This window comes from Caretta caretta, chromosome 11 (assembly GCF_965140235.1).
Source record: "Caretta caretta isolate rCarCar2 chromosome 11, rCarCar1.hap1, whole genome shotgun sequence".
NCBI lineage: Eukaryota > Metazoa > Chordata > Testudines > Cheloniidae > Caretta > Caretta caretta.
In genome coordinates this window covers 58585892-58598501 of record NC_134216.1, presented here as the reverse complement: position 1 = coordinate 58598501, position 12610 = coordinate 58585892, and the positions used below count along the sequence as shown (strand labels likewise).

Sequence of the window (12610 nt, the reverse complement as noted above, 5' to 3'; positions counted from 1 at the left end):
TCCTTCTTGCTAAATACAGACAACCACTATGCTCTCTGCGATCAGTATCTTTAGTAGCTAAACGTTTGTATTGAGCATTAACTAACCCTTCTCCTATAGCTTCTCTGCTGTTGTACCTGTAGGGAAAAACATGCAACAGGGTAATCGAGTGGAACCATGATTTGTGTTCCTGTGTGGCCCTTGTATTTTAGTGTTACTTGTCTAAAACTTGCCTGGGTTCTACAGAAGAGCCATCGAGTCTAGTTCCCTGGACCTATTAAGCTATCCATCAACAAGGGAGATTGTTTCTCAGTCTTTACAATTCAATAAAACCCTCTAATATTTTTCTTAACTTGAAATTCCCTGACAAGCCTGCTGTGTATATTCAGGTCTGCAAGGTTAGCCATTGCATGGAAATATACAAATACAGGGCCCGATCCTTCCGTCTCTGGGCACCCCAAACTCCCTCTGCGTTTACTTCTACAAGCCTGATCTAGGCAGAACTCCCCTTGGATTTAACTGAGATGTTTGGGGCGACAGGACGGAGGGTCGAAAGCTACATTTTAAGCGGCGGTTTCTAATTTCTCCTTATTGTTCAGATCCCTCAGTTTTCTAGCAATATTGTCCTTGTTATGTCTGAGGAATTTATGAAGGAATCGCTGGGAACAAGGGGGAGTTCAGGTCTAATTGATGCCAATTGTTATAAAACTGAAGGATCCGGAGGATGTTTTTCGGGTTGTTTTATTTGTTGAGGGGGTTATGGAAGGATCGGAGTGTTTTTGTTTTGTTTGTTTGCTTGTAGGGGAAGGGAAAGCTTGGGTCTAGACGAAAAACGGAAACCGCATCCTACAGGAAGGCGAACGGTTTTTTTTTACTCCATAGTTTGAACTGATAATTAAATTCGCCCGCTACAAGAAGCCGCTTTTGAGCTGGGACGCGCTTGGGTGCGGAGGAGGGGTAGAAGTGGGAGAGATCAATGCTAATTTTGAAGGTTACGGGGACGGTGTTTTGATGACGGGTTTGTCTTCTCAATCGCTGTATGTTTTCCATGAAAGTTGGGGTTTTGGCTGCTGCAGCAACTTTCAGAAACTTTGGGAAAGTGCTGCTTTCCACGTGGGTTGAAAATGATCTTCCCTTTTCTTTGGGAACAGAGAGAGAGAGAGAGAGAGGAAAAACAACAAGAACCTCTCACTTTTTTTACGCAGATCATTACAGAAAGATAACACACAGACAGCTGCCATGAAAATGAGCCATGCCTCTGCGGTACAAGTGCTCAGCATTGCACACTTAAAATGTCTTGGTGAGTCCTTAGTGCCTAAACCCCTCACCGACTAAATATAACAGTTCCGTGAGATAACTAGGAAAGAACAGTATTCGCCACTGTGAAATCATCACCCTTGTAAACGCTTTTGGGCTAACAATGCAGATCTGAGGCTCACTTCTGCGTTCATGTACGTATTTTGGTTTTGCGATTCCTTACGGCATCTGTTAGCTATAGATTATGGCCCTGTGATAGAGAAAGGATATTCATTTCGTTGTGTCGACATAGTTTGCATTGGAAACGGCAGCTCTTCGCATATCCTATATCTAGATGCATTTCATTTGACTTTCCGTGGCTTAGTAGCAGGGAGTTTAAAAGATGTGGTGTTTTGATTGTATTTGTCACGAGTACTTGTTACGTAACTTTTATTTTATCGCATGAAATAATTTTTCCTTAAACAAAATAAAAACACTTGTCATGAAATGATATATACTTTCTGTCACCTTAAATGAGAAAAATCGCATAGAAAATGACTGCTTTATTTTCCATTTTAATCATTTTAACCCCCCCCCACACGTTTATAAAAGAAGCCACATATGACACGCTAATGAAGACAAGCTTCCTAAATATATAATTGATAAACATTAATTGACTAGCATGAAATTATCATAAAGCAAATATTAATATTTCGGAAATAGGCACGCTATTTAAAAGTGTAAATAACATTTAAATATAACAATATAGAGTTATATAAATATTAAAAAATAATTCTTAATAGTAATGAAAAACAAAACAGTTTGAACACATTTAACCTTTGTACAATGTAAAAGATAGCTATCTCAGAAAATGTAAATCATTATTTTTTCCATTCAACTCTTATACAATACGCTTATTACTAAATAATATTTGTAGTTTAAAGCGAAACGAAACTTGGCTTTTCAAACACGTTTGTGCTTTTGCTGTTAAGTTACTGAGAATCCATCAGCACGTGAACATTGTGACAGATTACTTTTGTTTTTAATAAGTGACATGCCAAAGTCAGGAAAAGGCGACCTCTCTAATTCTTAGATGTAGTTGAAATCACGGGAGTTTTGTTATTGATTGAACTGGAGCAGACTCGGGCCTGGAAAATAGCACGTGTTGGCCTATCTACAAAATCAGTGTTGTTTTTCTCAAGTAGCATTTTAGCGAGCGTTTCTACGAACTATGTTATCTCTACTTATAAAATCCCCGGCCAGGGTTTTCGTATGCATTTGTTTTGGGTAAAATTGTATTTGCACCAGTTCCAGCTGTAGAATACATCTGTTCCAGTTGTACAGTACAAATCCACAGGTCCCGCTCCATGCAATTCAGGTTAGTAGCACACTGTTTAATAATAAAGTCCTCAGACGGCGGAATGTGGAGGATTGGGGGCAGCCTTTGCTGAGAAATCGCCGTCATGAAAATGATCTGTTTAAAGATCTGATGCCTTTGAGCGTCTTTAGGTGTTTTTTTTTTAAAAAAAGCCTCTCGGTACAAATACAGTACCCCCCCCACCCCCCCGCAAACAAAACCCAAACCGCGGCCGTAGGAAAGTAGCCTTTAACGCTCGCATTTGCATTCTGTAATGCAGAACAGCCAGCCAACGTCTCAGCAACCAGTTTATATGGCTGGACAAGGCCAAAGGCGGAGGGTCGCCTTTCTCCCCAGCATTGTAGCCAGGTCTAAAACGGCCAGTAGTTTTGATCTTTGGTGCTAAATAAGCATGTTCAGTGCGCCCAGAAGCTGCGGTCACTGCCGGTCTCTGTTCCGCCTGACTGCTGGATTAATGGGTTGTGCTCCTACATTGAATTTAAAGGCGCAATGAATACAGTTGGCTAGAAAATCCTGCAAATGAGATTGTCCCTTATTGGGCTGCTAGGAGTGAAAGGAGGCTGAAGGCAGCGTTGCTCTTTAAATCTGTCCCCACCACCAGGGCTGTGTTCCGTGCACGACGCAGTTTCTAGCCCGGTGCTGATCCCACAACTGTGAAGAGTAATAGTTGCTCGAAGGGGAGGGAAACCTTGGGACTTTATTAATTCACTCCTCTTCCGGCCATGCCAGCTTGCGGTGCGTGTTGTTCCGTCTCCACCGTGTGAGTGATCGCTTTGTAATACTGGGGATTGCAGAGTGCCAAGGAACAGGGCACCAGCTCTGGAAATGGGCAGCATTCAAGGGGCTTTCGGGTTGAGGGCTTGCTCCTGAGAATCAGGGTCCGTCCCCCCCAGAATCAGGAAGGAATGGTAGGAAAGAAAAATACAATCATGCACCAGGTTCCTTCCTCCCTTCCCCAGGTTTCCTCTCCCCCGCCCCCCCCCCCACTCCCTTACACCCCTTGCTGTGTTTCCCTTCTCCCCAGCACAGTGAAATCCAGAGGGCCCGCTCCAAGAAGGGGAGGGAGGGTGTCCACTTTCACGCACTCTCCAGTCGTTATAACAAGGCTGTACGGTCACCAACACCAGCCCTGCATGCACTCTTACCAACGAGGTGCCCCGGGGGTGGGTGTTGGATGGACTCTGCCCTTGGGAAGAGAGGAAGGACGCTGAGAGGGGAAACAAACAGCCCGGGGGGCCTCGCGCGATCGCACGTCCGATCGCGCCTGGGGGGCTCCCTGGAGCTCGGGTCAGCTCCCCCGGGGGTCTCCGCAGCACTGATTCCCCGCAGGGGTGAGGCTGGCCGTCCCCCAAGGCACCAGTCCCTTGACAGCGCGAGGCGGCCGGGTCCCGGCCTTGAGTTTCCCGCAGCTCCCCGCGCGGTGGCGCTGTTCCAAGCAGCCTCGGGGCTGCTCCGCTTGGGGGCCGGGAGCGGCGGCGCTGAGCGCGGGGCCTAGGTGGTCCCGGGGCGCTGAGCTGGGCCGGCGACGGAAGCAGGAGCCTCCCCGTGGCCGGTGACGCGGCGCGGGCTGCTGCGGAGCCGGAGCTGCGAGAGGAGCCTGGGGCAGAGGGAGCTGTGTCCCCGCGCTGCAGCTGTAAGGCGCGGAGGCAGCCTCTCCACTCCCCCTCGGCCATATGCCACCCCTCCCCTTTTCTGGGGGGTCAGCTGCAAATGCTGGCACATCTGGGGGCAAGAAGGAAAAGGTGAGGCGCCAGGAGCACCAAGCTTCCTTCTTTCCTTTCTGGTCCAGAGCGGGCCTGGCCACAGGCCGGTCAATCACACCCGCATTAAATCCCCACCAGGCCAGGGGAGCCCAGCTAGAGTCCAGCCCGAAGCGTCCCTCAAAGCCCACCCCCAGAACCTGAGCACCTTCCCCGCAACATCTCGGCCCCCACCCCCTTTCCCCCAGGCGACTTACCCCGACCACTCACTCAGACTTCCTTCCCCACTCCCCCCTACTCTTCTTTTCCCTTCTCCCCCTCCTCCATCCGCACTTGCCCCTTCCCCTGGTCCCAGTCCCCCCACCCCCGTCTGTCACTCCCTTCCCCGATTCCCCCACTCTCTCGCCAGCTTCCCTACCTCTTGTGCCGGGCCCTCACTTCCCAATGCCCGCACCAGACTTTTCCAGTCCCCAAATTGCCTCCAGATTGAGATAAAGGAGAGAGAGAGAGAGGGACGCGCCCTACAGCTCTAGAGACGGGGCGAGCTTTGTTTCCCTTCACTTGCGTGGTTCGCATTTTTGCCGTAACTGTTGCCACCAGAGAATGAGTTTTAAGGCACATTGGTTCACTGGCGCTGCGTGGTTTCTTGCCCCTCTCCTTTGTTCTCCAGCCCATGCCCTGCCTCCGACCCCTGGCAGGGGTTTGGCCAAGGCTTGTAGCCTGCCACCACCCCTAGCGGAGTACGGTGCAGCCGCTCCGGACTCTCCCCCCCACCGCCGCTCTCAGCCCCGAAGGCGATGCGGAGCGACCTTCCCAGGGAGGGGCTCGGAGGATGAACAGTTCATGTGCACGATTAGCCGGCGCTGGCTTCGTGGCCTTTCCTTGCGCTCCGCTAGGGGTTTCCCTTTGCGGGTGGAGGTTTGGGCCATTCCAGGCCTTTTGCCCTCCGCTGATTTAGCCACCGGGAAAGAAACTAACCGCCCCCCCCCGCCCCCCCAGCAACAGTCGGTGCATTTCAAGCGCTGCACAGCCCCTTTGGCCCGGGAGCGCCGCTGAGATGCAGAGACAGGCCCTGGCTTCCGGCACTCAAAGCGGCGGAGTAAATAGAAAACGAAGTACCCGCTGATTCTCCAGGGCAGGGCTACCCCCCTGTTGCTTGCAGCCTGGCCGCCGGCTGCAGGGAGCCCGGCGCTTCCAAGTCCGGTGGCAGGCGTAAGAGGAGTCCGAGCTCACAGCACCCACGGGAAGCCAGGGGGGAGACGGGGGCACAAGGCAGGGTCAGGGCAGCAGGGGCCTCTACGAAGAAAAAGAAAAATAGGGAAGGTGAGGAAAGGAGCTAGATACCGAGAGACATAGGCAGCTCCTGGAGGAAAGAGGAAAAGAAGGAAATCGTATTGACTAGGAGTAATTTGTCATTCGATTGCGGGGGGAGAATTTGCGAAGAGCAAGGAATATTTCCCACTGTGATCCCAGGCGGGGACAACTTTCAAATGTCGCAAACTCCGCGCAACGGAGCCCAGCAGATGAACAACCGAGAAAGGAAGCGCAATAGTTGTCCAGGAAAATCTGCAAAAACTCCACAGCCTTCGGCTCTTTGCGCTTTTTGAAGGTCGGACAACGCTGGAACTTGAAATCGCGTGTTGGCTGGAAAAGTGACAGTTAATTAAAAACAAACCTTTCCACTGAGATTTGTGTTCAGAAAATTATTTGGCAATACACCACGCGAGGATTTAAAAAACGAAAATAACGATGATTGTCGCACGCTAATAAGCGCATCCATTTTGCATTCATCAGACTAGGTCCAAACAGAAAGCCCTGGTATTTGACTTTGTTCTAAATGACGAAAAAGCAGAAGTTATTAATAAAAGAGAAGCCAGCTTGTTATTTTTATATTAAAAATGCGGTGGAAAGTAATCGCTTCCCCCCCCAGTTGAAATAAATAAATGTGAAAAATTTGTACTGGAAAAAGCATATGTAATTTGAAACAGAAAAGGCCTTTATTGGGAAGTATTCTGTAAAAGAAAAATAAACATCATGTATCTCAAAATCTCCTATAAATCTGTTTGAATAAAATAAAGTTAAAGAAACAGAAATTACTAACCCGCAGAATTTAAGTAATCGGTTCAGTTTTGCGTGTCTTTAATAATAATCCTCCCAGTTTCCGTGCCACAATTATTACTACTCAATAATGCAAAGTTTAAGGAATTTTATATACAGAAAACAAGTTTGCAGCTCTTGTTCTCCATATAACGCACAATTGCAAAAAAATAAATAAAAATAAAATAAAAAAGACCAACCCCTCCCCCCTCCCAAACCCATACCAGAAAAGAGGTGCAATGGATTAATTGAAAATAAAGCAATTGCAACGTATATATTTAAATGTATTTAATTGTATGCATTATTCAACTCCCCCCACCGAGTGGTTTAATAATTTAGAATCAATAGTTTCCCTAAAAACTTTATAAAATATTTATTAATCGATTAACAAGCCAGTTGTATTCTTTTATAGGAACTTTGCTAAAGTCCTGTAATCATGCTGTTGACATACGTCTCTGATGTCAACGAAAGGATTATTGACAAAATGTAAATGAAGATCTTCAGACGGTGGTGTTTATAAAATAGCTCATTAATGAGCTTGGGTTGACTCTGTCCATCCACATCATCAGATATAATAATAGTGACGAATCAAACAGGGAAGATCCTGGCTAAACCACTGGTATTTTTTTCCAGAAGTACTGAAGTCCTAAAATCACCAATTCTTCTAACTTTCTGGCCATTGATCCGAAGGAATTCGTAGTTCAACATCGAAGGTAAGAATAAATCAACATTATTTAATTATTCAATAGTTGGTAGAAAATACGAACTTCCATATATAACCCACAACAGCATTTTACGCAGTTTATTTTGTTCAGTTACACTAGGGTATTGAAAAAAGTTTGCTCTCCAAACTTCCAGGATTCTTCTCTCTCTCTCCCCCCCCCCCCCCACCTGTCATCTTTCAAATACGAAATCTGGCTGACATACTTCAGCTACTTTGCATTAAACTCCTCCAAAGTCTGCATTTTTCAGATGCATTAGCTTTCAGTCCTTCTTAAACAAGTCATGCAAACTGTCCGAGCGGGTCGTTGCTCCGTGCCTCGTGGAGAATTCTCGCCCCACGCCACCCTCCCTACCTTTTGCTGGCAGGAGCCTCTAGTTCTGGGTCCCACAAAGTTGACCCGGAGCTACGACCCCCGCCCCCACCCCTTCCATTTCTTCCGGACCCGGGGGCAGAGATTACACCCTGTCGAGACGCCTCGTAGCCACGCAGCGAGAGATCGCTGGTCCTCCCCCTCCCCTGCGTGGGGAAGGAACCCGTCCTTCGCCCCAGCGATGGGAGGCGAGCAGTTGCTGCCTTTTCCGGGGTGGCGGAATCCTGCTGCTGCACCGGGATTGATCTGGAGTGAAGCGAGTTTCTCTCTTACCCTGGTCACAGCTCCGCCGCGTCTCACAGGCTCCCAGCCCCACTTCCTTGTACGGCCCAAAGCCCTTAGAGAGACACGATCCCTCTGCAACCTATTAACCTCGTCTGGAGGAAAAGCAAGAGCAGCAGCACCGCGGCTACAACCACCAGGCTGCAAGCTCCACACAGCCCAAATCCCCAAAGAAACTGCATTGCTGCTGCTCTACTTCCAAATGATGTCCATAGACTACCGGCAGGGATTGCAAACATGGTGGCGACGGGGCTGGGAGCTGCTGCGATTGCTTCTTTCTCCGGACTTAAGATAATAGGATGGGTGTGAAGCTATTAGTGCTGCTCGTTCTTATTCTTACCTCCAGATAATTTGACCCCCCCCTCCCGGCGCCCCCACACGGGAGCGCAACATTGGTGGCGGGGTTGAAAGTTGCTGCTCTTCGTGCTGCTTCTGGTTTTCCTCCAAAGCCCGCCGAGACTGTCCTGGGCACGCGTGGGGTGGTGGAGGAAAGGAGTTACTGTTGCTCGCGCTCCCCTTTTGCTCCAGGTGATATTACTGGGGAGCAGGGGCTGCAGCTTGTTCTTTCCCGCAGCCCCCTCTCCTCGGCAGGGCTGGGCAGAGTGGACAGGGGGGTCGCCCGGAGCTTCTTCCCGGTCCCAAAGGCAGTCACTGAACCCCGCTCCCCAAAGGGTCTGTGACAGACCAGAGCCAGGGGAGCGTGTGTGTCCCGTTCCCGCTGCCCCCGCACTTGGCTGGGCTCCTTTCCTCTCCCGCTCCCAGGCGCAGGCTTCCACGAACAGTCCCCTCCCCACAATCCTCAGGTCTCCCATGTGTCCCCCTTTAACGCGTTTCTACCCCTCTTTTTGACCCTCCGGCGCCACCGTAAAAGCAGGCCCACTGAAGGGGGCTCGGCCGGCCGGCCGCAATAGGCGCCGTTGAGCGGGCGGGCGAGTCGGTTGGTGCCTGGCGGAGCGGGAGCTGGGCATGGGCGAGCGGCGGGGACGCCCCGCTGGAGGGGGTTGCAATTTCCTCGGTCCACCTTAAAGCGGAGCTGGTGCCACCGCCGCCTCGGCTGCTGCGGGGCGGCCCCGAGCGGGGCCGGGCAGTTGGCGGCGCGGTTCGGCGTTTGCGGGCAGAGCCCCCCCCGCCCCCGCCCCCGCCCCCGCCCCCGCCTTCCCCGGCCCAGGCGCAGCCAGGCAGCGGCGAGGCCGGGGGCTGCCGCCGGGGATGGGCGGGAGGGCCCCGGCCCGCTGGCCCCTGCCCCAGAGCCCGGCGCTGGCGGACTGTCCGGGCTGCGGCTGCACCTTGCAGCCGGGGATGGCGGGGAGGCCGCTCCTCTGTCTGCCCCCGGCCTCCGCCGAGGCCCGACTCCCCCGGGCTGCACGTGTCCAGCTGCCCGCGGGGGTGGGCTTGGAGCCGGCGGAGGGCGCAACTTCCAGCCCAGGCCGTGCCCGGCAGCGACTCGCCGTGGGCAGGCTGCTCCCGCTGTCACGAGCCGGGCCTCTCTCTACGCCGCCCGCTCGCCCCCTGGCCCGGAGCCGCGGGCAGACGGACAGAGCGCCCGGCTCCGGCTCCGGCTCCGCCTCCCCGGGTGCCCTTCTCTCCCCCGCCTCCTGCCCCTAACCCTGCCTCCCCGGCGCAGCGCCTGGCTCTCCTGCCCGTGTGCGCGCTCCGGGGAGACGTTCATTATTTATTTATTGGTGTTTAATTTCCTGCCAGGCGGGTCTCCCTCCCTCCCTCCCTCCCTTCTTCCCCACCCCTCTGCAGGCAGCGGGGCTGGCTGGAGCTGCAGCAGCCGTGGCTTGGGGCGCGGGGGGGAGGGGGGTGCTTCTCTCCGCGCTGTACCTGAGCTGAGCTTATCCAGAGACTTTTATTTATTGGGGGTGTGGGGGGAGGGGAGGAAGGCAGGGGCGGGAGGTGGTTGCTATTTTGGATGCAAAGATCTGGGGACAGGAAAACCGCACACACAGACACACACACACACAGGCACTGAAACCAAGGACAACCCCAAAAAGGACTCACTTTGCCTTGATGACTCAACGCAACTAATAATCATTTCTCTCCTCTCGCTCTGGCGAGTCCCTGCTGCTGCTGCTGCTGCTGGCAGAGCAGGGAGCGATTGAAAGTGACACATCGGGGGCTGCCGCCTCTTCACCGCGATCACAAGCGCCCGCTTCCCGGCTCCTCCTGCTGCCGCTTCTCCTCCCGCTGCCCGGGATAGCGGCCCCTTTAGACGCGGCCTCCCTCCCCTTCGCCACCCCCTCTCTCCCCCGCGATTGATTTTCTCTGCCGAAGGTGTGAGAAGTCGGGCGTCTCCTCCCCCCCCCCCGGAGCCAGTCCCCTCACCTCTTCCCCCCCCCCCCGACCCCCATACACTACCCCGGCTGCCCTCTGTGGAAGGGGCTCTGACTCGTGACAGCCAGCTCTGCCCAAGAAGGCACCCTGACCCAGGACCTTAAAGCTCGGACTCGAGGACAAGGAAAAGGGGGGTCAGCTGGGTGGGGAGGGGGGAAGGAAGTAGAAAGGAAGCAAACAGGAACGTAAAAGGAGGAAACAAGAAAACTTTCCACCCTGGATTCTCTACTTTTGATCCATGGACAGAGCCCAACTCAGCCAACTTACAGACAGACTATAAGCAGTAAGTACAGCAGGAGCGCGCCCACAAACCCGGCGTGGGTGAGCAGCTCGCAGCAGCCTTTGTCGCGAGGAGCTAGCTAGTTTTCTTATTTGCGGTGTCCATGAAATAATGACGGCGGTGGTGTTAATTGTGGGAGAAACAGCCCTGTCTGCAGCAATGCCCTGTCCCTTCTTGTTCCTATGTGTCTGTGTGGCCGTTCCCAGGAGCCCGGCGAGCAGGATTGGGGCACACAGGTCTTGGGGTTTGCTGGCCTGGTTTGTACTGCGTTGTGTAGTCAAACCTGCAAACCCGAACTCCTTTAAAGCCCGTGTGGGCACCCCAAACTGACCTGCCTTGCAGACACGCTGGAGCGCGAGGTACGGGGGCCGGGGGCAGGTGGGGGGAGTTTTTCGAGTGAATTTGAACTTGAGTTTGATTTGGCGCCGAGTGTCAATGAACTAAGAGGAGGCTTGACCCGGGATGTGTTAACGGCGCTTTGATCAGTGAAGTGTAATCAAAGTACCTGTCGCATGTTGTTTTGAAAAACGTGCCGACGTTAATGCCCGTTTGCTAGCATACGGAGCAGGTCACATTTGCACGCACCCCAGAGCATGTGTAGATCTGGTTTGTTGTCCTTGCGGTGTTCGCGCGCTACATTAGTTTTTAGAGCGATCTTCCGAAGAGAGAAGATCTTCGTGTCTCGGCATATCGCTGTATTAATTCACAAGCGGGTCTTCACAGTCCGTTGTGTCCGCCTGGATCGGGTTAATTCTGAGCAGGAGTTACTTAACACACCTGCCTTTTTCAAAGTACCCAACTTTCTAAACTGGCCCGCGAGACAGAAATGTAACGTGTAAATGGCTCCGGTAGTAACATGGTTTGTGCCACCGAATTTCAAGCGAACGATCCGCTCTGGCGAGCCGTTGTGGGTCAGTACTTGTTAGTTGTCTGTTCCTCAGTCTAGGTGGGCAATGTATTAACAACTCGGCCGCAAATACCTGGGTTTCAAGCAGTTTAGCTCTTGCACGCTATAGAGAATGAATTTGATTCTGAAAGCCGGGGTTTTGATTGCTTTATTTGGATAAAGTGAGCGGACGATGATTAGTAGCTCTTGAACTCCCTGGTTATGCTCTCTTTACAGACCTCTGAAGTGTATATGTTTCTTTCTTTCTAGGTCCTTGTTCATTTTACTGTGATCTGCCCGTGGGAACTTTGTCTCCAAGTCAAAGTAGTATGGAGCGGAGAAGTGAGAGTCCCTGTCTAAGGGATAGTCCAGACAGAGGGAGCGGCAGCCCTGATGTCAAAGGTCCTCCCCCCGTGAAGGTGGCCAGGCTCGAGCAGAATGGCAGTCCTATGGGAACCCGAGGGAGGCCCAATGGCTCTGTGACCAAATCAGTGGGAGGTAACCATCCACTAGTATTAATGTATACATAACAGACTGGCAGCTGAATTACAATGGCATAGTGTCAGGGTTCATGTTGATTAAGCTTTCTGTCTGGGTGTAGGATTACAGGAAGTGGATTGCAAATTGTCAGTACCCAACTTGCTCCTCATCAGTAACCAGCCGCCGCATTTACTGTTAAATAGAAAAGTGGTGTATCCAGAAGGTGGCATTTTGTTGGGCATGTTGCCACTCTGTGCGAGGTGTTGGCAGGTTTATGTCACAGTTAGCAGTTTCTAGCTTTTACTGGAAAGCTTTTAACTGTTCAACTCTATTCCAGTGTTAAAAGGGTGCATGTAAGGGCTTCGTTTCATATTGACTCTTTTCACAGAATATTTATTAAAAGGCCTTTTTAGTACCGTGGTTAGTCCATCGCTATATCTACGCCAACTCACAAAAGGCCTTATCCTACCCCTACTGATGAAAAATGGAAACAGGATTGGGACAAAATACGCCAAGCTTTTGTTGAATACGCATAATTATAAACTGACAGTGGAAGATCACATTAAAATTTGTATTGCATGACGGCCTTATTTTTAGAGGGGAAAACACAATTTTAATCATGCATCAATAGATAATTATTAGCAAAAGAGAGCAATGGAGAACGCTTAACTATAGTTAACATGATCTCACTAGTGACTTAAAATATATCATGATATTTATTATTAATAATAATAATTAAAACCATAATGGTTTTATAAATTGAAAAAACCTGCTCTATTGAATTACAACACATATTACTTGTAGAGTGTATATGCTTTATGGAACTTATATGAACAGTTATAAAATCTTTAGGCAGTTAAC

The 12610-nt window shown here is 51.1% G+C and overlaps 1 protein-coding gene and 1 long non-coding RNA gene across 5 annotated transcripts in view; one reads left to right on the top strand and one right to left on the bottom strand.

Annotated features, from left to right (window-relative positions):
* Positions 1–1761: 1761 nt before the first annotated feature.
* On the bottom strand, positions 1762–8885 carry LOC142068573 (uncharacterized). Of its 2 annotated transcripts, none has more exons than XR_012664439.1 (3): positions 7758–8885; positions 4712–5589; positions 1762–3459 (listed from the first exon to the last, which is right to left on the bottom strand). It is a non-coding gene; the product is annotated as an uncharacterized LOC142068573 (long non-coding RNA). The 2 variants fall into 2 exon arrangements; XR_012664440.1 differs by having other exon boundaries at positions 8107–8885.
* Positions 7022–12610, top strand: part of SATB2 (SATB homeobox 2) — a 166198-nt gene continuing 160609 nt past the window's right edge. Inside the window, exons 1-2 of one of the 3 annotated variants that reach the window (XM_048869826.2) lie at positions 7022–7103; positions 11540–11767. In XM_048869826.2, coding sequence (XP_048725783.1) covers positions 11599–11767 — 169 coding nt within the window. In that variant the 5' untranslated portion in view covers positions 7022–7103; positions 11540–11598. Of the gene's footprint in view, positions 7104–9661; positions 10387–11539; positions 11768–12610 lie in introns of those variants that run through there. The other 2 variants (XM_048869827.2, XM_048869825.2) reach the window with 2 other exon arrangements.